Source organism: Anser brachyrhynchus, assembly GCF_964034855.1.
Source record: "Anser brachyrhynchus genome assembly, chromosome: 29".
Lineage (NCBI taxonomy): Eukaryota > Metazoa > Chordata > Aves > Anseriformes > Anatidae > Anser > Anser brachyrhynchus.
The window spans coordinates 997,136-1,010,285 of NC_137722.1; the positions used below are offsets into that span (position 1 = coordinate 997,136).

Sequence of the window (13,150 nt, forward strand, 5' to 3'; positions counted from 1 at the left end):
GCAAATGGACCATTTGCAGCTGCTCAGCACAGCTCTCTGGTCAATATGTTTTTCCATTTTTAAACTCCTATTCCAGGTTCACAAAGGTCTCGCACGTTGCGTTGATACAGAACTGCTCAGGCAGTAGCTGGATGCTGTGAAACGCTTTCAGAGGTTGATGGCCTGACTTGGGTTTCATCCCACATCAGCCTATCACTCCTCTAAGTTCCATCAACGTTACCTTTCTGGTAAGAGGTACCTCTATAGGCACTGGTATGACTTCTGCTAGGAGACAGCCGTAAAATGCCACCATAAACATGACTGGGTCATTGTTGGGATAAACAAGGGCTACCTACAATTCACAAAAACGTTTCATTAGCTGAAATACAAAGAAAATTTGCGAAAGTTAAAACAATAGTGACTAGAAGTCAGAAAACTGTTATTTCACATTCTAATAGCATTTTTCACAGGGCTTCTTCAAGCACTCTTCCACAGAATGTGTTATGTGCACTCATTCCTCATGCAGTAACAGCAGCATTCCCTGTGCACACATACACATAGATTTGCACGTACAGCCAAAACAGATCTAAAATTCTGTATTTCTCTCAGGTGCAATGTTCTTCCTTAAGATGTGTTTCAAGGTCCAGAGCCAAGAAGTTGCTTAGAGAGGAGCCAGGAGGACTGAAAAGTCACAAAAGTATCATTTCCAAATAGCCTGTTCCTGGGATAAGAGCCTTGTTATTAGAAGAACAAGGTTTTAGTGTCTGTGGTAAGTTACAGCCCCCCCCCAAACCCTCTTTGTTTCAGAGGGAGAACCAGACAGTCCCAAACTCATTACCCTATCTCCAGGTTTTAACACGGGTTCATTTTTGGTCCCCAGTTTATTAAGCAGTGTGTAGGCCAGCTTGAGACTTCTGCTCCACAATTTGCCTAGAACACAAAGAAGAGAGACTTGCACAGCTCTAAATCAACCCAGCAGACGAGAGAATATTTCAATTCCTGAGTGCTTTAAGCATCTACAGTCACCTCTGTTTCAGTTACGCTGCTTTGTCTACAAAGCTCTCACAAGCCAGGAAGGTGTCTGCAACCCCACCAAGACCAACAACCCTGTGCCCTATCCACTACCGCTCTTCCAGTAGAGTTTAGCAGCGGAAGCCAGGGCCCAACTCACCATACGTGAGGGTATAAACTGGTTTTCCTGTAACATCCAGTGCTGTCAGACAGGGGCACTTGGCCTGTGTGGTTCCCCAGCGCTGCAGTGCTGCTTCCAAGGCAGGAGGCCAGTTACAAACAACTCCCAGTGGTTCTCCCTTCACAGGTGTCATCTGGCGTCCCTCCGGCTTGGGCTGATTCGGGTCAGGCTGTGGAACTGAAGAAAATTCAACAGTGTTCCCAGCTCATCTCGGACCGTGCGTTCCCAGGCAGTTAAGCTGGCAAGGCACACTGAAAACAAGCACTTTTCCTTATAGCCTTTAGGTTTAACAACTCCTATGACATTTCGGTTTCTAGGAAGCTCTGCACAAAACATCATTACGAGCATCATCCTAGTTTTTTTCCTAAGGTGCTATGAAAAGGTATTCAAATGCAATAGCGAGGAATTGGATAAAAGAAAAACAATCTTACAAAATCAGCCTGTAATAAAATTATCAGTAAAGACAATCCGTTTTGGAAATCTAATTAAAGAAGCCTAAGCAAATGAAGGGTTTTTAAAAACGTGTTTAAATACCTCTGTAAATAAATTTTTGTAATCGTAAGAAGTTAACGTTGAGGAGGCCACACAAAGCTTGGCAGTACAGTATTCAAACACCGTTTTTTTTTTTTTTAATCAGACTATTAATGAATGCTACTGATAGCAGCAAACAGCGAACCAAACTGAGTCAACTTCAAAAACAATGGCATAAACAAACACAGAACTATGCGTGTCCATTTTCTTATGATAAATGACTAACAAAAACATGATTTGGTTCTATTACCTTCCACAATTTCTTCAAAATCATCCACAAAAAATTCTTTCAGAGGTGGCCTTTTAGGTCTTTTCAAGGTGTTAAGCAACTGCTGAATTTTCGTGGATACTCTACTACTCACAGGAACACCTGGAGGGAAAGATTTTGTCTAATAAAAGCATTCATCATCTCTATTAACATTTATGACTTACCTCCTTCTACTGGAGGATACTTCTTTTGGCGTGCTTCCATTATTAAAGGTTGTGCCAAGCAGGATGACATTAGTATTGTATCAGTTCTTTATTAACTTAATGGTCAGAAAATGCTAGTAATAGAAATAATTTTTAAAGCATTTACTCCGTTCTATGGGCTGAATTCTCTCTGTCTCTGACACACTGCGCTTACTGTAAAAAACAACCTGGAGATCTGCACCTGCCTGCAGTATCGATCAGTTGTAGTGGAAGAACTGCCAGCAGAGGGAGGACACAACAAGACCAGAAGCATTAATGCTGCCCCTCTGCACAAAGGTTTATGGCAACCAGCTTGTAGCGAATATTATCAGCTTCACGGGATCTTAATTACAGTTAAAAGCTACATGCTTTTAGTCATCTTACCTTTCCTTTTGAGGATTCCAGGACAAAAGCTTTTAAAAACAATTAGCCTACCTATGCATTTATATTTTTTTTCTTAAAAAAAAAAAAAAAAAAGCAGTAAGGAGAGGAGAAAGCCAATCTCTGCCATGATTATCTCCTGTTCAGTACAAAGTAGGTGATTGCTGTAGCATGGGAGTGTGCTAATGCAAGTGCCAAAACTATCTCACACTTATGAAGTCCTTAAATAGGATAAACTTAAGTCACAGGATTTTTTCTCCCAAATCAAGCCCTTCCTTAACACCGTTCTAATTTCTGTGTACTCTGAAAGGTTCCATACCATCAGCAGTATCCATGAGACTAGACCGATTAGATCCCTTGTGCATGCCTTTCACGATCCCTGAAGGAGGAAGGTCAATTGCTGCTGGGCGTGCTGAGGAAGAGGAGGTAGTTGCTGTGACATCTGGGGGAACTGAGAAATTTTCTAAAAGAAGGGAGACAATTGAGACGACAATTAACATATACCTTCCATTATCAGATGGAACAAGCAAAGTGTTAGTTACCTGTTAATAACAAACTCAAAAAGAATTTAATGTGCAATTTATGGGGGCTCTTACTAATGCTGAACACACTGCTTCTTAAACATTAAGTAGCTCTGGGAAGCATATATTATCTATTCTAGAAAACAGTAAACAAAGGCACAAGATGAGTGGCTTCACCCGTGTCAGGAAAGCAGTTTGGTAAAATACTCAAGAAGTTCCAATTTTTGGACTCTAGCCTTTAAAAGTAAGTTAAATCTCTTGGCATTCAATACCGTTTAAAAAGTTTGTGATCCAAATGAGCTCTGAAATACTCAAAACCCCCAAACAAAAACCTACCTCACCTATTCGGTAATCTCTCTTGCTAGAATTATACTATTTAACTTTTTTTTTTTTGCCAGTAAAGCTTTCTAAAACAAAACAAGCAGGAGACTATTGACTAAAGCACATCAGCAAAAAAAAACACATTGGGTTTATATTTCTTCCAGCTCGGTGGCTAAACAGTATGAGCCTGTCCAGCAGTCAAACAACAGATTTAAAATCTAATGAAGAGAGTGAGCTGGGTCTGCCTCTTGCTTTAAGTTGCAAGAGGCTGATTAGCTTTTCAGATGAGTTTGTAAGCTTCAAAACTGCAAGGAACTGCATACTTCTACAGCTCTCATTAACTTCATCTTCAATATGCATTTTTTGTTTATTTGGGATTTCTTTATACAACACGGTACGTTCAGTCATCTGAAGGTTTTGCACAACCTTTTAGCTATATCAGATGGCAGTTATTCTGTAGGTAAAAACCTAGATTACCTTAATTCATTAGAAAAGGTAATGTGGCTTTCTGTATTCTCCAACTAAGAAGAGCCTAATTTTTAATTAGGCATTAATTACACTGACTACATTTTATGGGCAATTCCCCCAGTTTTCCATTTCAGAAAACAGCTTGCGTGGCAACAAAGAAAGAAAAAAAATAACAGAGGGAAAATAAAAAAGTGAAACAATTAAAAATACCAGCACTTCTTTGCACTGCTTGCCCCAAACCAGTTAAGCAAAAGCACAGAGCACACAAAATACAGACATCTCCAAGATGCAATAATATCCTTAACAGCAGATAAAAAAGACAAACGTACACAGAGCAAAAACAAACTTTGCAATTCCATACAGAAGCATCAGCAGCAAGGAGCACCTCAGAGCCTCAAAAAACTGAGCCTGGGGTATCCAGATCTGTAGGTTTTTGCTCCGCCTTCTCAGTACCTGGATGCTCTGATTATCTCTCAGACTAGTCACAAAAGACCTGTGCTAAATCTTTATTTCGTTGTGGCCATTTTTTGGAATGACACGCTCAGTTGTTCTCATATTTGGTTGGCTTGGTTTTATTTGTTTTGTTTTTCTTTGGGTATAACACAAACAATAAACCATCAGGGCTTATAGCAGAAAGTGAACGTTAAAACACAACATTTCCCCCCTCGATAGGCAAAAACACCCCGATGGTATTCATCAGGGCACAGATGCGAAATCTGACTTGCATATGGTAGCTTTGTGCACAGGGTAGCTTCAACTAGCTGTGACAGAAGCAATGCAGTATGCAGAAAGAAAGTTGTGCCCACTAGACCTGTCAATGCTCCCATCACACCACAGAATCTTTTCTACTTCGATAAGCTCCGGCTCACCACTTCCCCTTTTTTCAACCAACCCAATGTACTGAAACTCATGGGGGAAAAAAAAAAATCGTGACGGTACAACTTTAACCGACCCTAACAAGTTTCACCCAAACTAACTAAACTCTTGCTCCAAATTTCCCTTGCGAAGTGGACAACTCCAGCTTTATTAATGCAATCTGAACTTGAAGCGATTTTTCTGTTCATACCCATCTCCTACCTATTCGAGTATTGGCAAATACATCAGCTAGTGACCCACTGGTCCCTTTGCCTTCTCCATGGGAAAGTGTAGAAGATGCTGATGAAGATGTGGATGACCCCTGAATAGATCGGTTGATCCAAGACTCAGCATTCTGTAAGCTCTGATGCAATGCAGCAGAAAGAGCAGCTTGACGCCTTAGCGACCCCTCATCCTCGGATGCGGAAGACGTGTCTGTGTGGAAGCAGAAAAGAAAATCTAGCTGCTTAGGGAAAAGCACATTGCACTGAACATGCTCTCCTTGCAATTCACATATCAACGGCACAGGCTTGTAATATGAAGATCTTTTTTCCCAGGCTGTGTCAAACAAGGTTATGTAGGCCAAAACAGAAGTTAAAGCAGCAGACATATCCAATCTGACCATGTGTACTCCTGGTGTCTTGCCCTTGTTTAAAGCACACAAAAGATACAACACATCAGACAAGTATCCTTCTCCTGGCTTCTCCATGTTTATTCTCTCTCATTACTTGTCCATTCGTATTCTGCTATCAGATGCTGTTTTGCCTAACTTTGGTAATTCTGAAACGGAAAGTGAGGAGTCAGTCTCATTCCCAAAAGTGAAAATTCACAGCAACAAAAGCAGAATGCAGGCACTGGGAAACAAATGTGCCAAGGCCACATGCAGAAAATGCTTTTGTCTGGTATTCTAAATGGTTCCCTTTCAATGGCAGAAAACAAAAAGGGATGGGGGGGGGGTGGAACGGATGCACACAACCACAAAAAGGAACTACATCCTGCATTTCCACGAGAATAGATATCCAGAAAGCTGTGAAATATTTATCATGAAGAAAGCACCCATTACTTAACACCTTAAGCTGTTCGGCGCTACATATAAACATTCAGTTAGGCTTTCATCTAACACTTACCTGTTCTTCAGTGATCACCTGCTGGAGGAAAAGACTGATTCCAAATGATTGTGAGTGAATGCTAACCTTTATTTGTGTAGTGCCCACAGCTCAGAATGTGCTGCAGTCCTGGACAAGTTAGTACAAAGCTGAGACCTGAACAGACACCATAAACAGGCACTAGCACCCAGCAGAAAGGAAAAGATAAAAGGAAGTATGAAGAAAAAAGGAGGTGAAAGAATAGTTATAAGTGGCCTAACAACACAGTTTAACAGAGATGTGAATTTCTAATTAGGAGGGTTTTTCTCTCTTTTTTCATCTCTCATCCTCAATCCAAATGACCCTGGTGTTTCTGCACAGTGAGAACCAACATAAAAGACGCTGCTAAAAATTACAAATATCCCTTTTTAAGCCTGGGTACATAGCTGCTTGAAAATGGAGATGTTTACTAATATCTGCTGCATATGCATCATAACAGACACCTCATTATCTGAGGTGTTTTGCTGCTGAGGCAAAATGGCCATTGCATGGGAGGGATTAGCAAAGAAAAGTCCTACATGTCATGGAATCCCACAGGATGCCCTCTGAAGTCCTTGCCCAGAAACATACCTCGCTGCAAATCCTCCTGTATGTCGAGTCGTGTAACCTTACCAAAACATGAATTCTGTAACTGAAATAGGTGTGAAGGAAGCAAAAGAAGCAGCGTCAGTCCAGAAAGCCTGCTCAGTTCTTCCCAATTCATTCTTTAAAAGCTCCCAAAAGAGGACTCATTTCCACAGCCGTTAACAGCAGCTCCATGAAAACGAGCAGCTGCTCAAATGTAGCAAGAGAGCTACAGGAGTAACACACTACCTACAAATGTGCAGAAGATCTTGAATATTTTGACAACTGCAGCCTCTTGATTTGGAAACTGTTACTAATGCATACCTTAACATCCACCCAGACAAGCACACTGTAAGAACCTAACCTGGGGGAGTGCAGGCATCAGCTGGAGACTGAACAAAGGTAGATCGTCTTTTTGTTGGCATAGGCAGGGCCATCTTCTGTTCTTTGTGTTTTGCCAGTGCTGCCTGAACTGCTTCCGTGTGGATATCTGCAAAATGAAAGTTAATGTACTCAGTTTTGCAACATTAGAGGAGAAAAAAGAACACGCAAGGCTTACAAGTGCAACTATTGCTAGCCTTCTGTATTTATGCAAGGCTCCCATGTTACTGTACCTTCCCAAACAGCTACATTTTGCAATCTTGTACGTAACCTTTCCTTTTTTAAAAACAAAAAAGCAAGCAAAACAAAACAACAAAAAGAAACACAAAAAACAAGCAAACCAAAAAAAGGAAACTGATGCTTCTACATTTAGCAAGCTCATAGCAAGGCCAGGATTTTAGGTTGGAATCTTCTGGCTTAGTCATCATATTCTTGTGTCTATAGCAAATTTTATAGAAAGTCCCAGCCCCACCAGACTGTTCCTCTTGCCCAAAGATTATCCTAAAATATGCTTGTGCACAATTCAAAATATGCACACAGGCTAGCAGTGTACACAGCCCCAGGTGCAACTCTGGTCTATAAACTTAAAAACTCTGAGCCAGTTGTCGAATTTAGGAAAAGCCTGATGTTCTGAAAAAAAATAATAGATACAAATTTCATGTAAATCTTGAAAGTTATTAACTGCAGCTGTAAATCCATGTTGATCATTAACTGAAACAGGCTAGGACAGGAGGCTACCATCCTCCTGCAAACATGCAGAACTGTTTAGAAGAAGACACATCACTGATGATGAGAAGACATACTAAACTACTACAATAAGTAAAAGAGCTCATCTACATCAATTTCACAAATTAAGGTATTTTAATGATGCTCTTCCAAAAAAGAGAGAGAACTAGGCTCTTCTAATGCTTCTTTAGATGGTGATATGATAGCAGTGTTACTGCAAAAGGTATATTTAATGTAATTTATTCGCCCCTGTTGTGAGGAAAACTTGAATCCCGTTAATGCAAAGTGAAAAACTAAGCCAGGTTGAGACAAAAAATAGGTGCCAGCTTCCATTGCTTTCCTTTCGTGGAGAAGGAAATCAGCAGGGCATTAGTCAGCCAATGCTGCTGCTCTTTGGAAGTGCTTTAAGCATTGATAGAGAAAGACAGCTCTCACTTTCCAGTATCCTAGAGCAGATCTGCACAGCAGTCATCAATTCCACGAGCAAATTATTACCTGACATTTCACTGAATCTGGTTACTTACAGACCCGGTTAAAATAGGCTTTCCGTTCTGTGAACAACTGGCATTGAAGAGCTGCATTCAGGCCAGAAAATCAAGAAGGCAAAGAGTTACTTGGGATTTTTTTCTGCTTAGCACTCTTTCTGCTTCAGCAGCTACAGTCCAACAAGCCTGATGTTTCCTCATACAGAACCAAGGTGGGACTTTCAATCAGTGGACAAATAGTGAGCTTGACTCCTTGGAAATACATGGTAAATTCTTCCTCACTGACAAAAATCCCAGGTGAATTCTTGCCCTGCCCTTACCAGATCGATAGCGTTCATCTCTGGCTCCCCCTGAGCGGGCTCGGTGAAATTTGGATGAGGATGACGATGATGCTGAGGCTGGAGCTGCAGCTGGAGCGGGTGTCTGAGTTCTGGATTCCTTCTGTAAAGCCGGATCAACCCCTGGAAAAGAGCCCACAATTTTCTGAGAGCAGAAAAGAAATGCAGCCTTTTTTTGAGTGTCCTTTTCTGTTTTAGCATACAACTACAGGATTTTCCTTTTATTTCCTGTAGCAAAGCAGACCTAATTAGTATATTAATACATCTGTTCAATTAAAACCTTATCAGTTAAAACATACCTAGTCCTTCTTTGACCTTACTCTTAAGAGTTTTTTGCTGCTTTTTTTTTTCTTTTTAAAGGGTTGCTAGGCACATGAAGTAAAAGACAGGGATATGTGCAATGAAAAGCGTATTTTGTTATTTCGTACCTGTGTGATTTGCCCCCTACTTTGCCACGTTTCCAATGGCACACTCTCATTATTGCATTAAGATGGAAAAGAATTAGCAGGTTAACTTGTGCTGAAGCAACATATGTAAGTTGCTTTTAGAGACCACATTCATTTACACCAGAGCCCTCTTAGACACCACTGTTATGGGCACAGGGAGTAAATGCCTTTGGCTGATGCAATAATTTATAATCTCGAGCCTGAGCTGTGAAAAAAAGCAAACCTGTAGAAAATGTGTTCAGAAGCTGGGTTCAGTACTCATCATCCCACTGACCAGCGCGCCTTGTTGACAGGAAAACCAATAATATACCAGCGGCAAGAGCCTTTGCTGCTCATGTTAATTACAAAACCAAGCAGACCTCTCTCTGGCTCTCCACGTTCCGTCTGCTTCCAGCATGTCAAGAAGCGAGTGGCTTTATCATCCTGGAAATGTCTGTTTTTCCCATGGATACAGGGAGCTAAATAGAGAACCTAAGAGATGATTGTTTTGTGCAGTTCACCAGGGCACGCTAGAAATGGCTGCTACTGGAATTTCACTTTTAAAATGAATCCTGCCTCAGTGGGAACTCTTTAAAAACTAAAACCAGAGGTCACGCAGCTGCAATTAGCTTGAGGTTGTCACCTGAAGTCATGCAGAAAAAAAGAGCGGTTGTGTCATCTAAATATGCACCGCTGGTGAATTCTCACAAACTCCCACAGGATTAGAGAAACGAAGAGGAAACCACAAGTCCTGGGTTCCAGTTCCACCACTTGCTCGGTGTGTGGTTCTGGGTAAACAACTTCGGGCAAGCACCTCGAGTTCAGGGAACTTCTAATAGCAGCCCATCACACCTAACTTGTTGCAGGCATCTTCAGCCGTCTCCTACACCTTCCAGCACCCTAACGAGCAGAATATTACTTGAATTTTTACAGGCTAAAGGGATAGTTAGTTAATTTGCTAACATTTTGTTACCAGCGTTATATGATTCGGAGAAAATTCAGTAACATGGGGACGATGCGCTCCTGGGAGTTCTCTCCTAACCCCTAACACTAGTATTTGGCCTGGGAATCTTTTCACAACTTCTCACCTCTCGCTCAGCTTTGGAGGAGTCCTGTTTGTGATACCAGCGTTCAGCGGAGGCAAGCTACTGAGCTTCTTATTAACCGTTCTTTAAACTACCACGCCAAAGAATTAAAACCTTCATTTCTAGTTAAAATAACAGATCCAGCTAGCCAGAAATCCTCAAGCCAAAAGAAAGGATCAAACAATTACTCTCAATTTCCCTTTTTTCTTTTTTTTTTTTTAATATCATAACATATAGCACAGCTTTGTATTTGCTTATCAAAACCTAACTATTGCCTGTAACAAGATGCCAGCAGCACAAGGAGTAGGGTGCTAAAGGAAGAGCTGCTGTGGTTTGGGTGCAGGACCTGGCAATCAGAAGAGCTGCACTTCAGAGCAAGATTCGCTACTCCATGTCTCAGCTTAAGCACATCCAAAAGAATCAGTACTTGTGCCCCCTTCCCGTGACTCTAAAGCGGACCTGGTATTTATAAGCACTGAAATTTAACGTCTTTGTAGCGTCACTCATCCAAACTTTGAAACAAGATAATTAAACAGGAGCTTAAAACTTGACAATTCTAACTCTGTTGTTTAACAGTCTGATCCTAACTCATAATTCCTTAGACTCAGCCTCTTTATACTTGCATGCACAGCACCGAGCACACCACATTTACATAAGCACAGGCTGTACGTGATCCAGATGAAGCCAAGTGTCTTCCTTGAATAGCAAAGTGAGCTTCCCTAGGAGCCAACCGGCAGAGCAGAGAGCTGCGTTACGGCCCCAGACTGGGCCACGTTTGGCTTCATCATAAACGAATTTTATTTCGATCCCGAGACAAGACAACTTCACAGACCAAGAAGAAAAGCCTAAATCTTTCTGATCATTTGAGCATCTACAGAGTCAAGTACCCACTAGATGTCAGCAGCAGATTTAACACTACTTTAAATAATTTATTTAATTCATATTCAGTTACTTGTTATAACTCTTGCAGAAGCATCTCATCTGCTCTACAGGGCATCACAAGGCAAATATGACATTCCATTTGCAAAGGGATCAGATGTGTCTGTAAGCGACATGACACTCCAAGAGCAAGCCCTTTGATTAAATATTTTGCTATGACATAATAACATGTTACAGTAGCCTAACAAAGCATCCAGGCGCGGATCAAGAAAATTGTGTATAGCTACAGTAAATCACAAGTGGTTAAACAACAAAGCGACATAAGTGAGCTAAGCCTGGCAGGTGATAGGTGACTTTATTTAGCATTCCCTTTCAAATAATCCTGCTGCAGCTGCAGTTTCCACTGGCAGGATTGGAACCTAAAGAGGCATGAAAAAGAAAAAAAAAAATGCAGATTTGCTTTTGAGTGATGCTATGGATTTTTTAATTAGCATTATTTTTTTCCAAGAGAATTGACTGGTTTGTGATCTCTGCAGTTTACTGAAGGCAGAGAGGCTCAATGATTTAGAGATTCACAGATTTTTATTTTTTTTAATTAGAACATTTTTAGACTAAAGGAATCAGTAAAAACATCACGTATGATCAGCAAGGATAAATGTTTATGTTAATAACAAGGACAGTCAGTGCTAGATTCATCTGACAGAAGAATAACAGGTTTGCCTGCTGCTTTTCTGCTGTTTTGCATACAGCATTGCACAGAAGCGCTAGTATTGGACTAATGCTTCAAACAACATGATCTTCAGAATAAAAACTGTGTAAATAATAAACTCAAATACCTAGGGTTTGCAAACCAGCCTGAACAGCACTCCCAGAGCGATTACTTCTCTCCCCCAGTGCTGAGAACCCATCAGACTTACAAGGTTTCAGGCTTTTGCAGGAGTAATTAGCCAGATGGGTCTTAATTCTGCCCTGAACGAGACGTGATGGGAGAATTCAGGTGCTCCACTTAGTCCTGGAACTGATTTCAAAGATGGAGAAATTGCTTTCCTAAAGTCAAGCGATAAGCTTCATTTGCAATGGTGATACCCCTCAGACTTCACAAAGAAAGAAAATAATTCCCCATTTGTGGTAGCTGCAAGTCGGATCTTGTAAACGGGTGAAACTCTCTAAACAACGCTAAGCTGGAGCGCGTGTGCGTGATTTACAGGTTTAGACAAAGCTGTTTTATCGCCGGCTACCATTTCACATCAGCTCCCGTTTGAAATAATACAACGCTGAAGGACAGAAAAAAGAAACTTCGGAGTAGAGCTCTGCCGGTTTATCAGCCTCCACAACACGCAGGGCGGCAGGAAGGACTCTGCCGAGACAGGAAACGCAGAGACAGCCCGCTCGGGAAGGGAAGAACTGCTTCATTTCCAAAGTGCCATGATTTGAAAAGAAATTTAACACTAAAACGACAAAATCTGTAACGCTCCTACCTCGTGCTATCCATTAAGAGCACGAAGCAGATAAAACCAAAGCACACATTACCAACAAAAATTCACGGACCAATTAAATTAGTTTCAAATGTTATCAGTTCCCACAGGTTTACAAGCCCATCACTTGCGCCTCCCAACACCTTTCCCTGGTGCACTGAAACACAAAATACACCGGGGCATGTTCATCTTACCTTTTCAGAAAGAAGTATCCCTATGTTCTCTTTACAAATGCGGTTAAAATAGATATATTTATTTATTTAAGAGAGCCCTGGGAATAGAGAACAGGAGCAAGAGCACAGAACTCCAGCAGCTACATGGAAAGGTCTGACAGTGAACCAGGGCGTAATGAATATAATTTCCTTTACACATTAGCAGAGGAACAGAATGCATTATCTTAAATAGCAAGAAAACATACCCTGCCAAAAGCCTGTGTGCAAGGGCTGCTAATTTTGGCACAAGGTATTCCTGCAACGGCATTGTTTAAGCTAAAATGCTGTGAACGCTTTTCCAGATTTGCAGCAACTGACGTGGAGAGAAGCTTTTCCTCAAGGCAGGAGTTTGCCTGGTGCCTGCAGCAGACCAGTTTCAAGAGGCGGTGGGTTTCTGCACCATCTGCTAGTGCCAGAACAGTCCGTCTGTCTGTCCGAAAAGCACTTTGCAAAATAGTGAAACATAGCATTGTATTACTTCTTTTAAAAAGGGCCTAGAAATATTTGGTCCTAGCTAATGACTCTGAGGATGACTCCCAAACATCAGCTTTACTCCGACAAAACAGCGACTCACAGCATCGAGACCCTCTCTGACCATGCCAAAAGGGCGCTTGCGGTTTAGCTCATTAGCGTAAAGCGAAATTAGCATCCGTCCTCCCTGCTTTGGTCCAAGGCAAGAGTGAGACCTGCAGCATTACTTACTGTGTGGAACCTGGGGAGCTGCCCAAAACACTTTC

The 13,150-nt window shown here is 41.4% G+C and overlaps 1 protein-coding gene across 3 annotated transcripts in view; it reads right to left on the bottom strand.

The window, feature by feature from the left end:
* DIP2B (disco interacting protein 2 homolog B) overlaps positions 1-13,150 on the bottom strand; it is a 68,341-nt gene that overhangs the window by 23,535 nt on the left and 31,656 nt on the right. The window contains exons 3-10 of one of the 3 annotated variants that reach the window (XM_080570750.1): positions 8,320-8,460; positions 6,772-6,897; positions 4,921-5,133; positions 2,853-2,996; positions 1,953-2,072; positions 1,151-1,348; positions 818-909; positions 239-331 (exon numbers count right to left, since the gene is read on the bottom strand). In XM_080570750.1, the coding sequence (XP_080426876.1) occupies positions 239-331; positions 818-909; positions 1,151-1,348; positions 1,953-2,072; positions 2,853-2,996; positions 4,921-5,133; positions 6,772-6,897; positions 8,320-8,460 (1,127 nt within the window). Of the gene's footprint in view, positions 1-220; positions 332-817; positions 910-1,150; positions 1,349-1,952; positions 2,073-2,852; positions 2,997-4,920; positions 5,134-6,771; positions 6,898-8,319; positions 8,461-13,150 lie in introns of all 3 variants that reach the window. The other 2 variants (XM_080570749.1, XM_080570751.1) reach the window with 2 other exon arrangements.